Source organism: Anolis carolinensis, chromosome 2, assembly GCF_035594765.1.
Source record: "Anolis carolinensis isolate JA03-04 chromosome 2, rAnoCar3.1.pri, whole genome shotgun sequence".
NCBI classification, from domain to species: domain Eukaryota; kingdom Metazoa; phylum Chordata; class Lepidosauria; order Squamata; family Dactyloidae; genus Anolis; species Anolis carolinensis.
The window spans coordinates 189,379,847-189,393,942 of NC_085842.1; the positions used below are offsets into that span (position 1 = coordinate 189,379,847).

General features: G+C 39.1%; 1 protein-coding gene across 1 annotated transcript in view; it reads left to right on the forward strand.

Annotated features, from left to right (window-relative positions):
- LOC100566014 (calsequestrin-2) overlaps positions 1 to 14,096 on the forward strand; it is a 61,146-nt gene that overhangs the window by 22,558 nt on the left and 24,492 nt on the right. Inside the window, exons 3-5 of the mRNA XM_003216804.4 lie at positions 4,097 to 4,197; positions 5,753 to 5,864; positions 12,636 to 12,709. Of these exons, the coding sequence (XP_003216852.1) occupies positions 4,097 to 4,197; positions 5,753 to 5,864; positions 12,636 to 12,709 (287 nt within the window). The remainder of the gene's footprint in view (positions 1 to 4,096; positions 4,198 to 5,752; positions 5,865 to 12,635; positions 12,710 to 14,096) is intronic.

Sequence of the window (14,096 nt, forward strand, 5' to 3'; positions counted from 1 at the left end):
TAGTTAAAGAGCACATTCTAATGATTATTTCTGCATTTGATTTATTAAAATATTCCCACCATAACCCAAGTAACGAAGGTGGAGGCATTACTTTTCATTCAACCCTCATATAATAGTAAAAATGTATGTATGCATGTATTTTCCAAGATGCCTCCCACTTCCATAGAGCATTGTGAACCTCACCAACGATAGATCTGGACCAGACTTCTATTCTATTGCATAAGGAAGGTATTGACCCAAGCAATGTAAAAAACTATCGACCTATTTCATTATTAAATAGCGATTATAAAATTTATACTAAAGTATTGGCAGAAAGATTTACAAAATTTTTAAATGTTTGGATAGGAGAGGACCAAACCGGTTTTCTCCCCAATCAAAGTACAAAAGATAATATTCGGATAATAATTGATGCCATTGAATACTTAGAACAAAACCATCAAAAAGAAGTGGGTTTCTTAGCACTAGATGCTGAGAAAGCGTTTGACAAGGTAAATTGGGTTTTTTAAAAAATTTTATTTAATGAATTGGATATGGGAAATCAATTTCAAAATGGAATAAATGCAATTTACAAAAAACAATATGCAAAAATTAAAATAAACGGCTTATTTACAGAATAATTTGAAATTAAAGGGAACAAGACAGGGCTGCCCAATGTCTCCCCTAATTTTTATATTTATTTTGGAAATTCTTTTGAGATCAATAAGAAAAGAGGATAAATTAAAGGGTATTAAAATAGAAAAACAAGAGATAAAGGTACGAGCATTTGCCGATGATGTGATTTGCATAATAGAGAATCCAAAAGATAGCATAAAAGATTGGTTAGAGATAATAGAGAAGTATGAGACCGTGGCGGGTTTCAAAATTAATAAGGAAAAAGCAACAATATTAACAAAGAATATGTCAGATAAAAGCCAGGGGGTATTGAAAGATATCTCAGGATTAAAAATTGTTGGGAAATTTAAATACTTAGGAATTTGGATTGGAAATAGGAATAATCAAATATTAGAGCTTAACTATGGAGCAAAATGGAAGGACATAAAAAAAGACTTAGAGAATTGGAAGAATTTAAATATTTCACTATTGGGGAGGATAGCTGTGATTAAAATGAATGTCCTGCCCAAATTATTATATTTATTTCGTAATATCCCCATTGTCAGAGGCAAAAAATTATTCAATGATTGGAACCGGGTAATAAATAAATTTATACGGAATAATAAAAAACCAAGAATTAAATATGTAACGATGACTACCCCAAGAGAAAGAGGAGGTTTTGACCTCCCTAATTTACAGTTATACCACGAGGCATGCGCCTTAGACTGGGTAATCGACTGGGTAAGATTGAAGAAGATAAAAACATTAACATTATAAGGACATGATTTGCAGTGGGGGTGGCATGGTTATTTATGGCAGGACAAAATTAAAATAGATAAACAATTCGGAAACCATTTCATTAGATCAGCTCTAATTGCAATTTGGCTAAAATATAAAAGATTCCTCTATGAGAAAACTCCACTTTGGTTGTCCCCTTTAGAAGCAACGCAACGTAGACTACTTGGATGGCAAAAGTGGCCAACGTATTCTGAAATTATTAAAAAAAACAGAGGCAGGAACGTCTGCACCTCCTATGAAAGGATGGGAGGAAATTAAAAGAGACTATGAGAATATTACATGGCTACAATATTACCAATTAAAAGAACATTCTAAAAAAGACAAAATAATAGGTTTTAATACTATTAATAACTTCTGGGATAATTTACTTAAAAGGGGAAAAAATTATAACACTAATATACAACAAACTATTAGAGTGGAACACAGAAACGGAAATTGTTAAAGATTCAATGATAAAATGGTCTAGAATTATAGGAAGGCCGATAACTATAGATGAATGGAATGACATATGGAACAAAAAGACAAAATTGTGTTACTCAACAGATTTAAAGGAAAATTGGCTAAAAACAATACATAGATGGTACTTAACACCCAAAAAATTAGGATTTATGTACAAAGATAAGGACAATAGATGCTGGCACTGTAGAGAACAAGTGGGGTCATATTTCCACATGTGGTGGAATTGTAAAGAAATCAAAAAGTACTGGAGAACAATCCATATAGAATGTAAAAAGATCTTAAAATTAGAATTTGAATGTAAACCAGAATATTATTTATTAGGTCTATATAATTTCAAAGAAGAGAGAAAGATAATGCCAGAGAAAGAAAAAGGTAATAAGGAGAGAATATTTATCTATGCTGTAACTGCGGCCAGACTTGTGCTAGCAAGAAACTGGAAGGAAAAGAAAAATCTCTCAAAAGAACTATGGCTGGAGAAATTAATGGACATTAAAAACATGGATAGACTGACCTTTTTGATGAAAAAATCAACCGGAAGACCAATGAAAGAGACAAATTGGTCGCTCCTTGAAGAATACATTCAAGACATGTCGAAATGAAGAAATCAAATGTAATGAAGATAGAAGTTAGCAGATTGGAAGTCAACTCCCCCCCTCCCCCCCCCCCCCCATTAGGGTTCCTTTCCGAACTGTCGACCCCTCAACTATCTTCTTTTTTTTCCCCCTCTTCGCTTTTTGTTTCCGAAACAACTTAGTGTCAGTTCCCCACGTTATTTATCCTTTAGTTTACCCCCCCCCCCCTTATTTCTCGTTTTCACTGTAAAACTTTAAAATCTCAATTAAAAAAAAAATAGATCTGGACCAAACTTCGCACACACATCATGACCAACAGAAAATACTGGAGGGGTCTGGAGGCAAATTGACCTTGGGTGATTGGAATTGTGGTTCACCCCACATCCAGGGAGAATTTCCAGCGAGCACTGTGAACCAATGATGGATCTAGACCAAACACATACTCAACATGGCCAACAGAAAATACTGGAGGTGTTTGGGAGGGAGTTGACCCTGGATGATGCGAATTACAGTCCATCCACATCCAGAGAACACTGTGAGCCCCACCACTGATGAATCTGGACCAAACCTAGCACACAGACTCATCATGATGAACGTTAACTTCTTGTGCAGTTTAATGGCAAGGGAAGTTTTAGTTTACTCAGATCCTTAAGCATTTTCTAATGGGATCATTCATACAATCCAATCAAAAAACAAACAATGATTATTTCTAATAAATAGCATTTCAAAATACTTAATCCGAGCATCGCTGGGTACCTAGGCTAGTCTTCCATAAAGCTGATCCATGTAGGTAATAGGTATATTTTTCTGGAAACACCTTGGCAGCAGTGAGTAATAAAAATGGCAACTTTATCATTCTATGTGTGAAGATAGATTGCAATACTACATCTTAACATATTATAAATTCAGCTTCTCTAACAATGGTAGCAATTTTATTTTCTAGTGAAAGTTCTGTGCATATCTCTCACAGGAAGGCAGGATGTGAAACTGGTTTGGAAAAAAAATGGTATATCCTCCTTGAATCCTTTGTGACATAACTAAGGGTGATTCCAGACAGGGTTTAAAAAACCCGATTGGGCCTGCATTACAGTCCACATATGCCCCAGAAAGCTTCTGCTTTTCTGGGCGGGAGAGGGGGGGGGGTCCCAGACAAAAAAGACCCCCCCCCCAAAAGCAATTAAAAGAAAAAATAACTGACCCGGCTGGCATTTCCCTGCTGCCAGCCCTCCCCCCTGCATGTAGAAATGATGCACCAGAAGTGGGGGCAAGAGCAACCCCCCCTTCTCCTGGCACATCATTTCTATGTGCCAGGAGAGGACCAGCAGCCAAGTAAGTTATTTTTTTTCTTTTTAAGGCTTTTAAGGGGTTTTGGAAGGGGCAAGGAACTGTCTTTTTTCGGATTCCAGGAGCCCAAAGATCTCGAAATAGCTGTGTGGATTGGGACCGGAAGTCGCACAAAGTGACCCGGGTCTTTCCAGCAGTCAAATTACTTCGGCACAAAGTTTTCCTGCTTTGTGCCGAAGGAATTCATTTTTACCTGAGCAGTCGTTTGGATGCCCCAGATAAAAACGTGGAACAGCACGCATTTTCCACCCTGTGTGGATGCGCCCTAAGATATAGCACCTGGATAGCAATGTCGTAATACAGGCCACTCACATATCTTTTTGCACTTTCAGGGTTGGATGAAGAAGGAAGCCTCTATGTCTTTAAGGAGGACCACATTATTGAGTTTGACGGACAAATGACAGCAGATGTCTTGGTAGAATTTCTCTTAGATGTAAGTGTACTCAAAGTCCGAATAAATATTACATTTAGTTTTCGAGGAGAAACAATGCATTCAGTAGTAATCTTTGTATCTTTAACCACATGGCATAGCTGCTCCACACTCAGACAGAATATGATATAATAACATGCATCATATCATCTGGACCATATATTGTAAATGGAAAGACACCTATTTAAGACATTCTTCAGAAAATAATGACTATTCATAGATCAAAAGATTATCACTTACCTCTAAAGCCCTTCTACACAGCTGAATAAAATCCCACATTTTCTGCTTTGAACTGGAATATATGGCACTGTGGACTCAGATAACCCAGTTCAAAGCAGATATTGTAGGACTTTTTGCCTGGATAATTCGGGTTATATGACTGTGTAGAAGAGTCCTAAGAGAACTAATTCCCATGGTTAAACTAAGTAATTAAGCTTAAAATCAACTTGAGTTAGTCAGTGTTACTTATTCAATGATCTTTTACTGACATTAAGAAAAAGAAACCTCCCTCTGGGCAAGTTTCATAGCATAATACATCATTGCAGTAGTGTTATGTTCCAAGAGGACTGTATACAGAATGTGAAGGCACCATCCTCTCAGTATTATCTGTCCCTACTATCCAATCTCCTGTGCTAACTACCTCTTAACAAAGAGGTTCCATCTTCCAACCATGATAACAATGGGCACTTGGTGTGTTCTGTGGTTTTAGGACACCCGTGGATACCAAAATATCCATGGGTGTCCTAAAACCACAGAACACACCAATATCCATTATCCATTACATACAATGGCATAGTAAATCAGTGTCCTTGATTTAGAAAAGATAAAATCAGAGTTTGCTTTTTTGTTTGTTTGTTTGTTTGTTTTAGGTGAACATTTTTAAGCCTTGGATGGTTGGCTCCATGGGCACATAATTTGTGAATATGGGGGTTTGGAGTGGGCTGTCATTGTATTGATAAGCCTAAATCCCACATGTTTTCCCAAGCCACATCTAAAAGACAGTAGAGTCAGGCGCTTTCTACACTGCCATTTAATCCAGATTATCTGCTTTGAACTGGATTATAGGGCAGTGTGGACTCATATTATCCAGTTCAAAGCAGATCATGTGGATTATCTGATTTGATAATTGGATTATATGGCAGTGTAGAAGGTGCCCAAGATGGGCCTCACTGACCACCTGTATATTTTGTGGCAGTGAATTTCATAAATTTACTATACTAACATGGCTAAACACCAAACGGTGAAAAGAGCCAATCCATGGCAATTCTACCCTCTTTAACTCTTTTTACAAGGACACTGTTAGGATAGGAACACTTGGCAGTGACTGCATCATTACAACTGCAGCAAAGGGAATAGAGAGCAGAGGAAAAGAGGTGGGCTGCTTCTTGTGCAAAAACATAGGAGGTAGGTTTTTGATATGTAAATGGGTTGGGAACAGATAGAAAAGTACAGTCCACTCAATCAGATGGTTAGTTTCATATCATAGCAAGCAAAACAAGCAAGCAAACTCCTCCATCCATGTTGTTAATACCTTATTCTTGATTGAACTTCATGACAGTTGATGGAAGACCCAGTGGAGATCATCAACAGCAAGCTGGAGTTGCAGGCCTTTGACCACATGGAAGAGGAGATGAGACTTATTGGCTACTTCAAAGGAGAAGACTCAGAACGTGGGTTTTGACACTTGATTCCTGAGTCTCAACGTAACCTGAAGGGGGCTGGGCAAGAGCACCTTTTTAATTCACTGTGTCAGGCATGGTGCCAAAGTCTCATTTCACTTTGAAGGTATTAATGTATCTCTCCAACCTCATCTCTAGTTTGAAAATATGGACTAGGGTTTAATTTATGTGTTTATTAAATATACAACTCACTGACACTTGATGTTAAATAGACCAATTTAGACCTGCACTCTTCCCTCCGGTGGGGTCCACAACGAATTTTCTCTTGTTGATCAATTATCTAAAAAGGGGGCTTTTGAGCTTTTTGAGCAAGTGCTGCTTGCTCTTTCAATTGCCGTTAGATGCATCTACACTGCAGAATTAATGCAGCTTAACAGAACTTTAACTCCCATGGTTCAATGCTATGGAATACTGGTATTTGTATTTCAGTGAGACACACTTTGGCAGAGAAGGCTAAAGGTCTCATAAAACTTCCGTTCTCAGGATTCCATGGCTCTCCGGAGCCATGGCAATTAAAGTGGTGTCCAACAACATTAGTTCTGCACTGTAGATGCTACCTTTGGAACTGAACTTCAGTAGACCTAAGAATGGGGTACTTATCTTTTCTGGACTTAAATAGTATGCTTGTCCAAAATTATGAAAGCCCATATGAACTGAAAAATGTACACCTATTTCCATCTGTACATTTTTCAGTACAAATAAAGTACACCTATTTCCTTCTGACAGCCCCCAGTGGCAAAGTGGGTTAAACTGCTGTGCTGCTGAACTTGCTGACCGAAAGGTCAGTGGTTCAAATCCAGGGAGTGTGATGAGCTCCTGCTGTTAGCCCCAGCTTCTGCCAACCTAGCAGTTCCAAAACATGCAAATGTGAGTAGATCAATAGGTACCGCTCCAGCAGGAATGTAACAGCGCTCCATGCAGTCATGCTGGTCACATGAACTTGGAAGTGTCTACGGAATATGCCGGCTCTTCGGCTTAGCAATGGAGCTGAGCAGCAACCCCCAGAATCGGACGCGACTAGACTTAATGTCAGGGGAAAACCTTTACCTTTACTTTTTATTTCCATCTGGCATTTTTTACAAGTAGATATGAACTTCTCCACCCCTATCCGAGCTTTCCAAGTATTAGTTGCTTTATATGGACCTGTCTTTCTGAGAGTTTGGATTCATGTGCTCCTGAAACATATAAGATTTCCCTTTAGGCAATAGTTAGGTGGCATCTCCATTAACTTATAATCATTGTCCGATTTGCTGAAAAAAATCACAATATTTCAATCCTGCATATTCATACAATATATTCCTTAAATCTGGAGTTGGTTTTACACCAATATCTGTTATAGAACTCCAATATGCTGATGATAACGCAATCTGTGCATATTTAGAAGAAGACCCACAAGCCACTCTAAACACCTTTGCAGAAACATACGAGAAGCTTGGCCTCTCACTGAACATTGAGAACATCATCAGCCAATCCCTCTGCAATGACAAGAATACAGCTTAATGGTCAACATTAGAAAACATTGACGATTTCCACTACCTTGGCAGCCACCTCTTCACAAAAGTCAACACTGATGCTGAAATACAACATTACCTGAGCTCTGTGGATGCAGCATTTCTCCGAATGAAGCAGAGAGTGTTTGAGGATCAAGACATCCATAGGGATACCAAGGTGCTTGTTTATAAAGCTATTGTCCTCCCAACCCTGCTATATGCCTGTGAAACATGGACTGTCTACAGACGTCACACTCAACTCCTGGAAATATTCCATAGGTGTTGCCTCCGAAAAGTCCTGCAAATCTCTTGGGAAGACAGGCGGACAAATGGCAGCATGCTGGAAGAAGCAAAGACCACCAGCATTGAAGAAATGCTCCTACGCCATCAACTCCGCATATGTATGCTTGCCCACAATGCCCTGCCTCATGCACAGAGGAGGAGTTGTTTAAAGCTACGGACAATGCGATTGCTGTTGTCCGCTTTTGGTCCAAAACTATTTAGCTGTTTGTGATTCCTTTATTTTATCACTTTTAAACTTATTTATTATGCAATGCTTTTGACACAAAATAAATAAAACTGCGCTGGACTAGCCACGTTGTCCGAATGCCCGATCACCGTCTTCCAAAGCAGTTGCTATACTCCCAACTCAACAACAGGGAATGTAATGTGGACAGGAAAAGAGATTTAAAGATAGGCTTAAAACCAACCTTAAAAACTGTGGCATACAAACCGAGAACTGGGAAGCCCTGGCCCTTGAGCGCTCTAGCTGTAGGTCTGCTGTGACCAGCAGTGCTGCAGAATTTGAAGAGGTACAAATGGAGGGCTTAAAGGGAAAACATGTCAAGAAGAAGGTGCGTGAAGCCAACCCTACCGGGACCGCCTTTCGTCTGGAAACTAATGTGCTCACTGCAGAACAACATGCGAGTCAAGAATAGGTCTCCACAGCCACATACGCATCCACCACCAAGACACTACACTTGGAGGGCCATCATCCTCAGGTTATGAGGGAACGCCTAAGTAAGTAAGTTGGTTTTAATATTCATGTAAAATCACATTTAAAATGGAGCCCCTGGTAGCACAGTGGGTTAAACCCTTGTGCCGGCAGGACTGATGACTTGAAGGTTAGGCTGCTGACCTGAAGGTTGCCGGTTTGAATCCAACCCAGGGAGAGCGCAGATGAGCTCCCTCTATCAGCTCCAGGTCCATGCAGGGACATGAGAGAAGCCTCCCACAAGGATGGTAAAAACATCAAAACATCTGGGCGCCACCTGGGCAACATCCCTGCAGATGGCCAATTCTCTCACACCAGAAGCAACTTGTAGTTTCTCAAAATTAAACAAAATTAAAGTAATTTTCCTTTAAAAATGAGAACTTATGACACTTAAATCCAGTTTCGTGTTCTGAGAAGAGCGTGGCCTTTTATTTTGTTTAGTTTCATTGCCGTTTGTAATATTGTCTTCTGACAGTCAGTTGCTACCTCCTAAGGTCTCAGCAGTCTCGTTTCACTTGATTTGTGGATAGAAAAGAGGCCCAATGTAAACTTACACCTGAGCAAGGCTACATGGCACAGCAGATACTGTTTAAGGGAAATGTTATGGTGCTGGATGCCAAATTAAGTATTGAACAGCAGAGGTAGCAGCTGCTACAGTTGTTTATAGGGGTGCTGAAAGGGAGCTGTAAATCTAAATGTATCAGCCACAAGGCTAGAAAGAATGCAACAAAGAATCTGAGAGACAAAATTACCAAACTGAATCTTACATCAAATTAAGAATCAAAGTGCCAGCGTAAACCCTTTTCTCTTAACATCCATTGCAAAAAAATTGTATGGATTTTGGTGTCACCATATTGTCTTAATCTGCTAGGAGAAAAAGATACATAGTGATTAAATAAATATCTAGGAAAAGATAATAGTTGTCATAATCAATTATAGTAACTAACTCATTCTGCAAACCTCTATAAAATAAAAATAGCATTGCAATGCACAAATTGATGTTTCTATTACCATCTCCAAAGGGGCATACAAAATTTACAAGGCTGACTTGAAGCAACATGTATGTGAAAGGTAGTACATTCAGTTGTCCTCATGTCAAATCTTTGTTTTGCAGAACTGTTAGAGACTAAAAATAAGAACTCAGTACTTCAAAAGGACTTTACAAAAACAGTCATACTGGAGGTACAATTTTCTCTTAATGGGCAAAATATTCTACTGTTTAATATCAAAAAAGACGCTGCCTAAATTGATTTCTAAAAATATTTTAGATCTTTCTAGAAAGATCTAAAGTCCTAGTTCCCATACTGTTTTTGCCCCCCCCCCCCAAGGGGGGCATTCTGACTTTTAAAGGGGGCAATTCAAGAAGGAATTGTTAACAGTGATTTGTTTTGCATTTCTAGGGGCCTCATATACATAATATAAATATATATTGTGACATACACATTTTAAAAATTAAAATCAGAATGTACACAATGGAGCTGGTGACAATGGAGAGGTGTGGTGAGAGCACAGAGTGAACTAGAGAGTTCAGGAGCACAGAAAAGGGAGGCCACTTTCATTCCAAACACCCCATTCCTCTCAGTGTTCTTTTAACATTGCAATCCATACAAAATATATAAAATGTCATTTTGTTCTGCATATACTGTAAATGTAAGCAAGAAATGTGTGGGAAAGGCACAATTATCAAGTTTAGAAGGCACAATTATCAAGTTTGCAGACAACACCAAATTGAGAGGGATAGCTAATACTCCAGAAGACAAGAGCAGAATTCAAAACTTATCTGAACAGATTAGAGAACTAACAAAATGAAGTTCAACAAGGACAAATGCAAGATAGGGAGATGTTGACAAGCTGGAGGGTGTTCAGAGGAGGGCAACTAAAATTATCCAGGATCTGGAGAACAAGCCCTATGAGGAGTGGCTTAAAGAGCTGGGCATGTTTAGCCTGCAGAAGAGAAGGGTGAAAGGAGACATGATTGCCATGTGTAAGTATCTGAGGGGAAATCATAGGGAGGAGGGAGCAAGCTTGTTTTCTGCTGCCCTGGAGACTAATAATAATAATAATAACTTTATTTTTATATCCTGCCTCCATCTCCCCGAAGGGACTTGGGGCGGCTAACATGGTGCCAAGCCCAAACAATTACAATAAAACAAAATAAAATACATACAAGACACACAACATCCAATAAAGATGCTTATACAATAACATAGTTAAACAAAACATAATGATAGTAGCATAATAAAACAGAATATAAAAACAGTACACAATTTAAACGAGGGTGAGCTGGGCCAAAGTGCAACTAGGACATGGAACAATGGCTTCAAACTGCAGGAAATGAGATTCTACCTAAAGATTAGGAAGAACTTCCTAACTGTGAGAGCTGTTCAGCAGTGGAACTCTCTGAGTGTGGTGGAGGCTCCTTCTTTAGAGGCTCTTAAGAAGAGGCTGGGTGGCCATCTGTTGGGGATGCTTTGAATGCGATTTTCCTGCTTCTTGGCAGGGGGTTGGACTGCATGGCCCACAAGGTTTCTTCCAACTCTATGATTCTATGATTCTATGAAATCGATCTTGGTGTTTCTAAGTTTTCATCCAATGGTTTGTTCACAGGCTATAATGGTAGAGGCCTTTAGTTTATTCCAGTGTTCCTCAACATGCTTATGCTCCATGAGTAGATTATCCTTAAGTGTTGTTTGGAGAAGGACTCATTTAGAGGGCTCTTGAAGGGCTCGGGTGTTCATTTTACACCTTATCTCTCTTCTTTGGAGCTACATGTGGGAGTGATCTTCATGGCCAGCATGGATCAAATTAATCAGTGGTCTGTCCAGAAATCATCAGCACCTGTCATGGTTCTTGTGAAAAATACATCAGGGCAGTCTGAGTTTCCCTTAAACTGGTAGATATTATTTTGCCAGATTTTGGACTGTATCCTTTGACTGCTTTTGCTACTCCTCTTCTTGCTCTTATTCACATCCCATTTCTTGTTAGCTTTTCACTGCTTGAATAAAATCTGTGTAATTGTTTGATTCAAAATGTCCCCATTTCTCAAATATTGTAATGTTTATATGTTCCATTTCTTTTCTAGCTTCTCCTGATTGATGCGTCTTACATTCCATGTTTCTTTAATAGATGTTGTGTAGTTTTGGGCTTTCTTTTCCCCTTTGAGCATATCAAGAATTGAACATCCTTTTGGACTTAGCCCAGTTGTGTTACAAGCCACATCACTACTTGTAGTTGTCCTCTACTCTGCTTCAGTAGTGCCATGGGACTTGGAAGTAACATCTTCTTATCTCATTGTGGATTGTCTCATAATAGGGTTTTCATGGTAAAATACGGTACATTAAGAAGGAGGTTTAATGTGCCGCCTTCTTTGCAGTACTAACACACTAGCTATGGTGTTACTCCTGTTGTCTCTAAAGCCCCTTCTACATATAAAATCCAGCTGATCTGCTTTGAACTGGATTATATGGCAGTGTAGACTCAAGTAATCCAGTTCAAAGCAGATAATCTGGTTTATTTGCTTTGATCATCTGGATTATATGGCAGTGTAGATCTAGCCTAAGATATCTTTAGCCTATATCACATGCAGTACTGCTTGGAAGACAGGAAAGCTTGAAAAAGATCATGATGCTGGGGAAAATGGAAGGAAAAAGGAAGAGAGGCCGACCAAGGGCAAGATGGATGGACAGTATCCTTAAAGTGACTGGCTTGACCTTGAAGGAACTGGGGGCAGTGACGGCAGACAGGGAACTCTGGTGTGGACTGGTCCATGAGGTCACAAAGATTTGGAAATGACTGAGTGATTGAAGAAGAAGACTGCTGCTTTCCAGTATCTCTTTAGCCCATTTACTTTGGCTCCTCAAGAAAAGTTTGTCTAACATGCAAAACCATACTGCCGTCACTGCTACTAGCAGAATAGCCTCTTGATTCACAGAGAATGCAAACCCATCACCATGGAAAAGTAGTGCCATAATGGGAAGTTAGCATTGTTTTTGTTGCTGTTTTTTAAAATCTCCATTCGTTTTGACTATTAGTTACAGAGGATCAGGCAAGGGAAGTTTTTGCATTGATCTTAGATAAAACAGTGTGAGTTGAGGACTTTCAAGTCATTTTTGACCTGTAGTGATTCGAGCTTGAAGCTTTCTAGGACTGAGAGTGTGTGGCTTACCCCAGTATGTTTCTAAGGCTGAGCAGGGGTTAAACTCTAATTTCCAGAGTCATAGTCAACAGGAAAACTGCTAAATAATCTTTTTTTCCTTTCCTTTCCTTTCTCTTCCTCAGATTATAAAGCATTTGAAGAGGCAGCTGAACATTTCCAGCCATATGTCAAATTCTTTGCTACCTTTGATAAAGGGGTAAGTAAAAAGAACAGCAAGGAGATCACAACAGTGTTCCAAGCAATTCGTACCAATACTTAAGTTAGTCTATTGGACATAGTGGATAACTTAGATAGGTGGATGAATGTGTACCACACATTTCTCTTGTTTAAACATGATATTTGCTTACCATAAGATAGAGATATGTAGCATGGAAGTGGCAAATTTATGTACCATTTACATAGCAAAAAGAGATCAGAATGTTCCTTTCAGTGAAGTTCCCCGGCTTTTAAACTGGAGTAAAAATTCAAAAAGGGGGGAGTGGAAGTTTTATTCATTTTTATCTGAAATTATTCTTAGATAAATTCTTTTATGTAGACTTCTAAATCTTTTACTTTATTAAAAATTACATAAAAGTAACTGCTAATTGATTATAATTCACATTTCACAATAATTGATTTGAGTTGCTCTGTAATTCTTCATTCATGTGAAATACTGTTTTTTTCCATATAAACCTGCCCAAGATTTAATTGCATGCTTGGAGAGCCTTCTTTGTGTTCTCATACCTTCTGCAATGAGGTGTGGTAACTGCGGAAATGGCATTTTATGTCATGCGATCCAAGTTTTACCTGGTGCAAATGTGATATCCTTTTGGCACCTTTTAATTTGTCTGTCTCTTTGAGTGCAAATTGTTTTTATGTTTTGGTTTGGTTCACTCCCACTGTTTTATCTCCTAGGCCTCTAGTGGCCTAGGGGATAAAAGCCTTGTGACTTGAAGGTTGGGTTGCTGACCTGAAGGCTGCCAGGTTCGAATCCCACCCGGGGAGAGCACGGATGAGCTCCCTCTATCAGCTCCAGTTCCATGCGGGGACATGAGAGAAGCCTCCCACAAGGATGGTAAAAAAAAAAAACCATCAAAAAACATCTGGGCGTCCCCTGGGCAACGTCCTTGCAGACGGCCAATTCTCACTCTAAAAGCAACCGGTTGCTCCTGACATGCTCACTCCGGTTGCTCCTGACATGAAAAAAACAAAAACAAAAAACAAATCATATTCATGTTATTGTTTACTTGTATTTTTAACTGTCACCTATTTGAAGATTTTAAAATTGCATAAATATTCAAAATTAATCAATAAATCAAACTGCTTAGTGAAAAGAAATAAACATTTGAGGCTTAAAATGTAATCAGCCCTGCCAGTTTCAATTTTCCTGCAGTTCATTTCAAAGCAGCTCTGCTCACATTATAATCTGTTGTTCATGCACAGACATCAGGTGAAAATAAGCTTTTGGCTGTTCTAAATACTGTACCTATTCAGTACAGTATGGCTCTATCCAGGGCTGTAGCCGGGGGGGGGGGGGGGGGGGAGGGGTGTTATGGGTTCAACCCCCCCCCCCTGAAATTTTTCAGGTTTTAAAAAAACTGGTT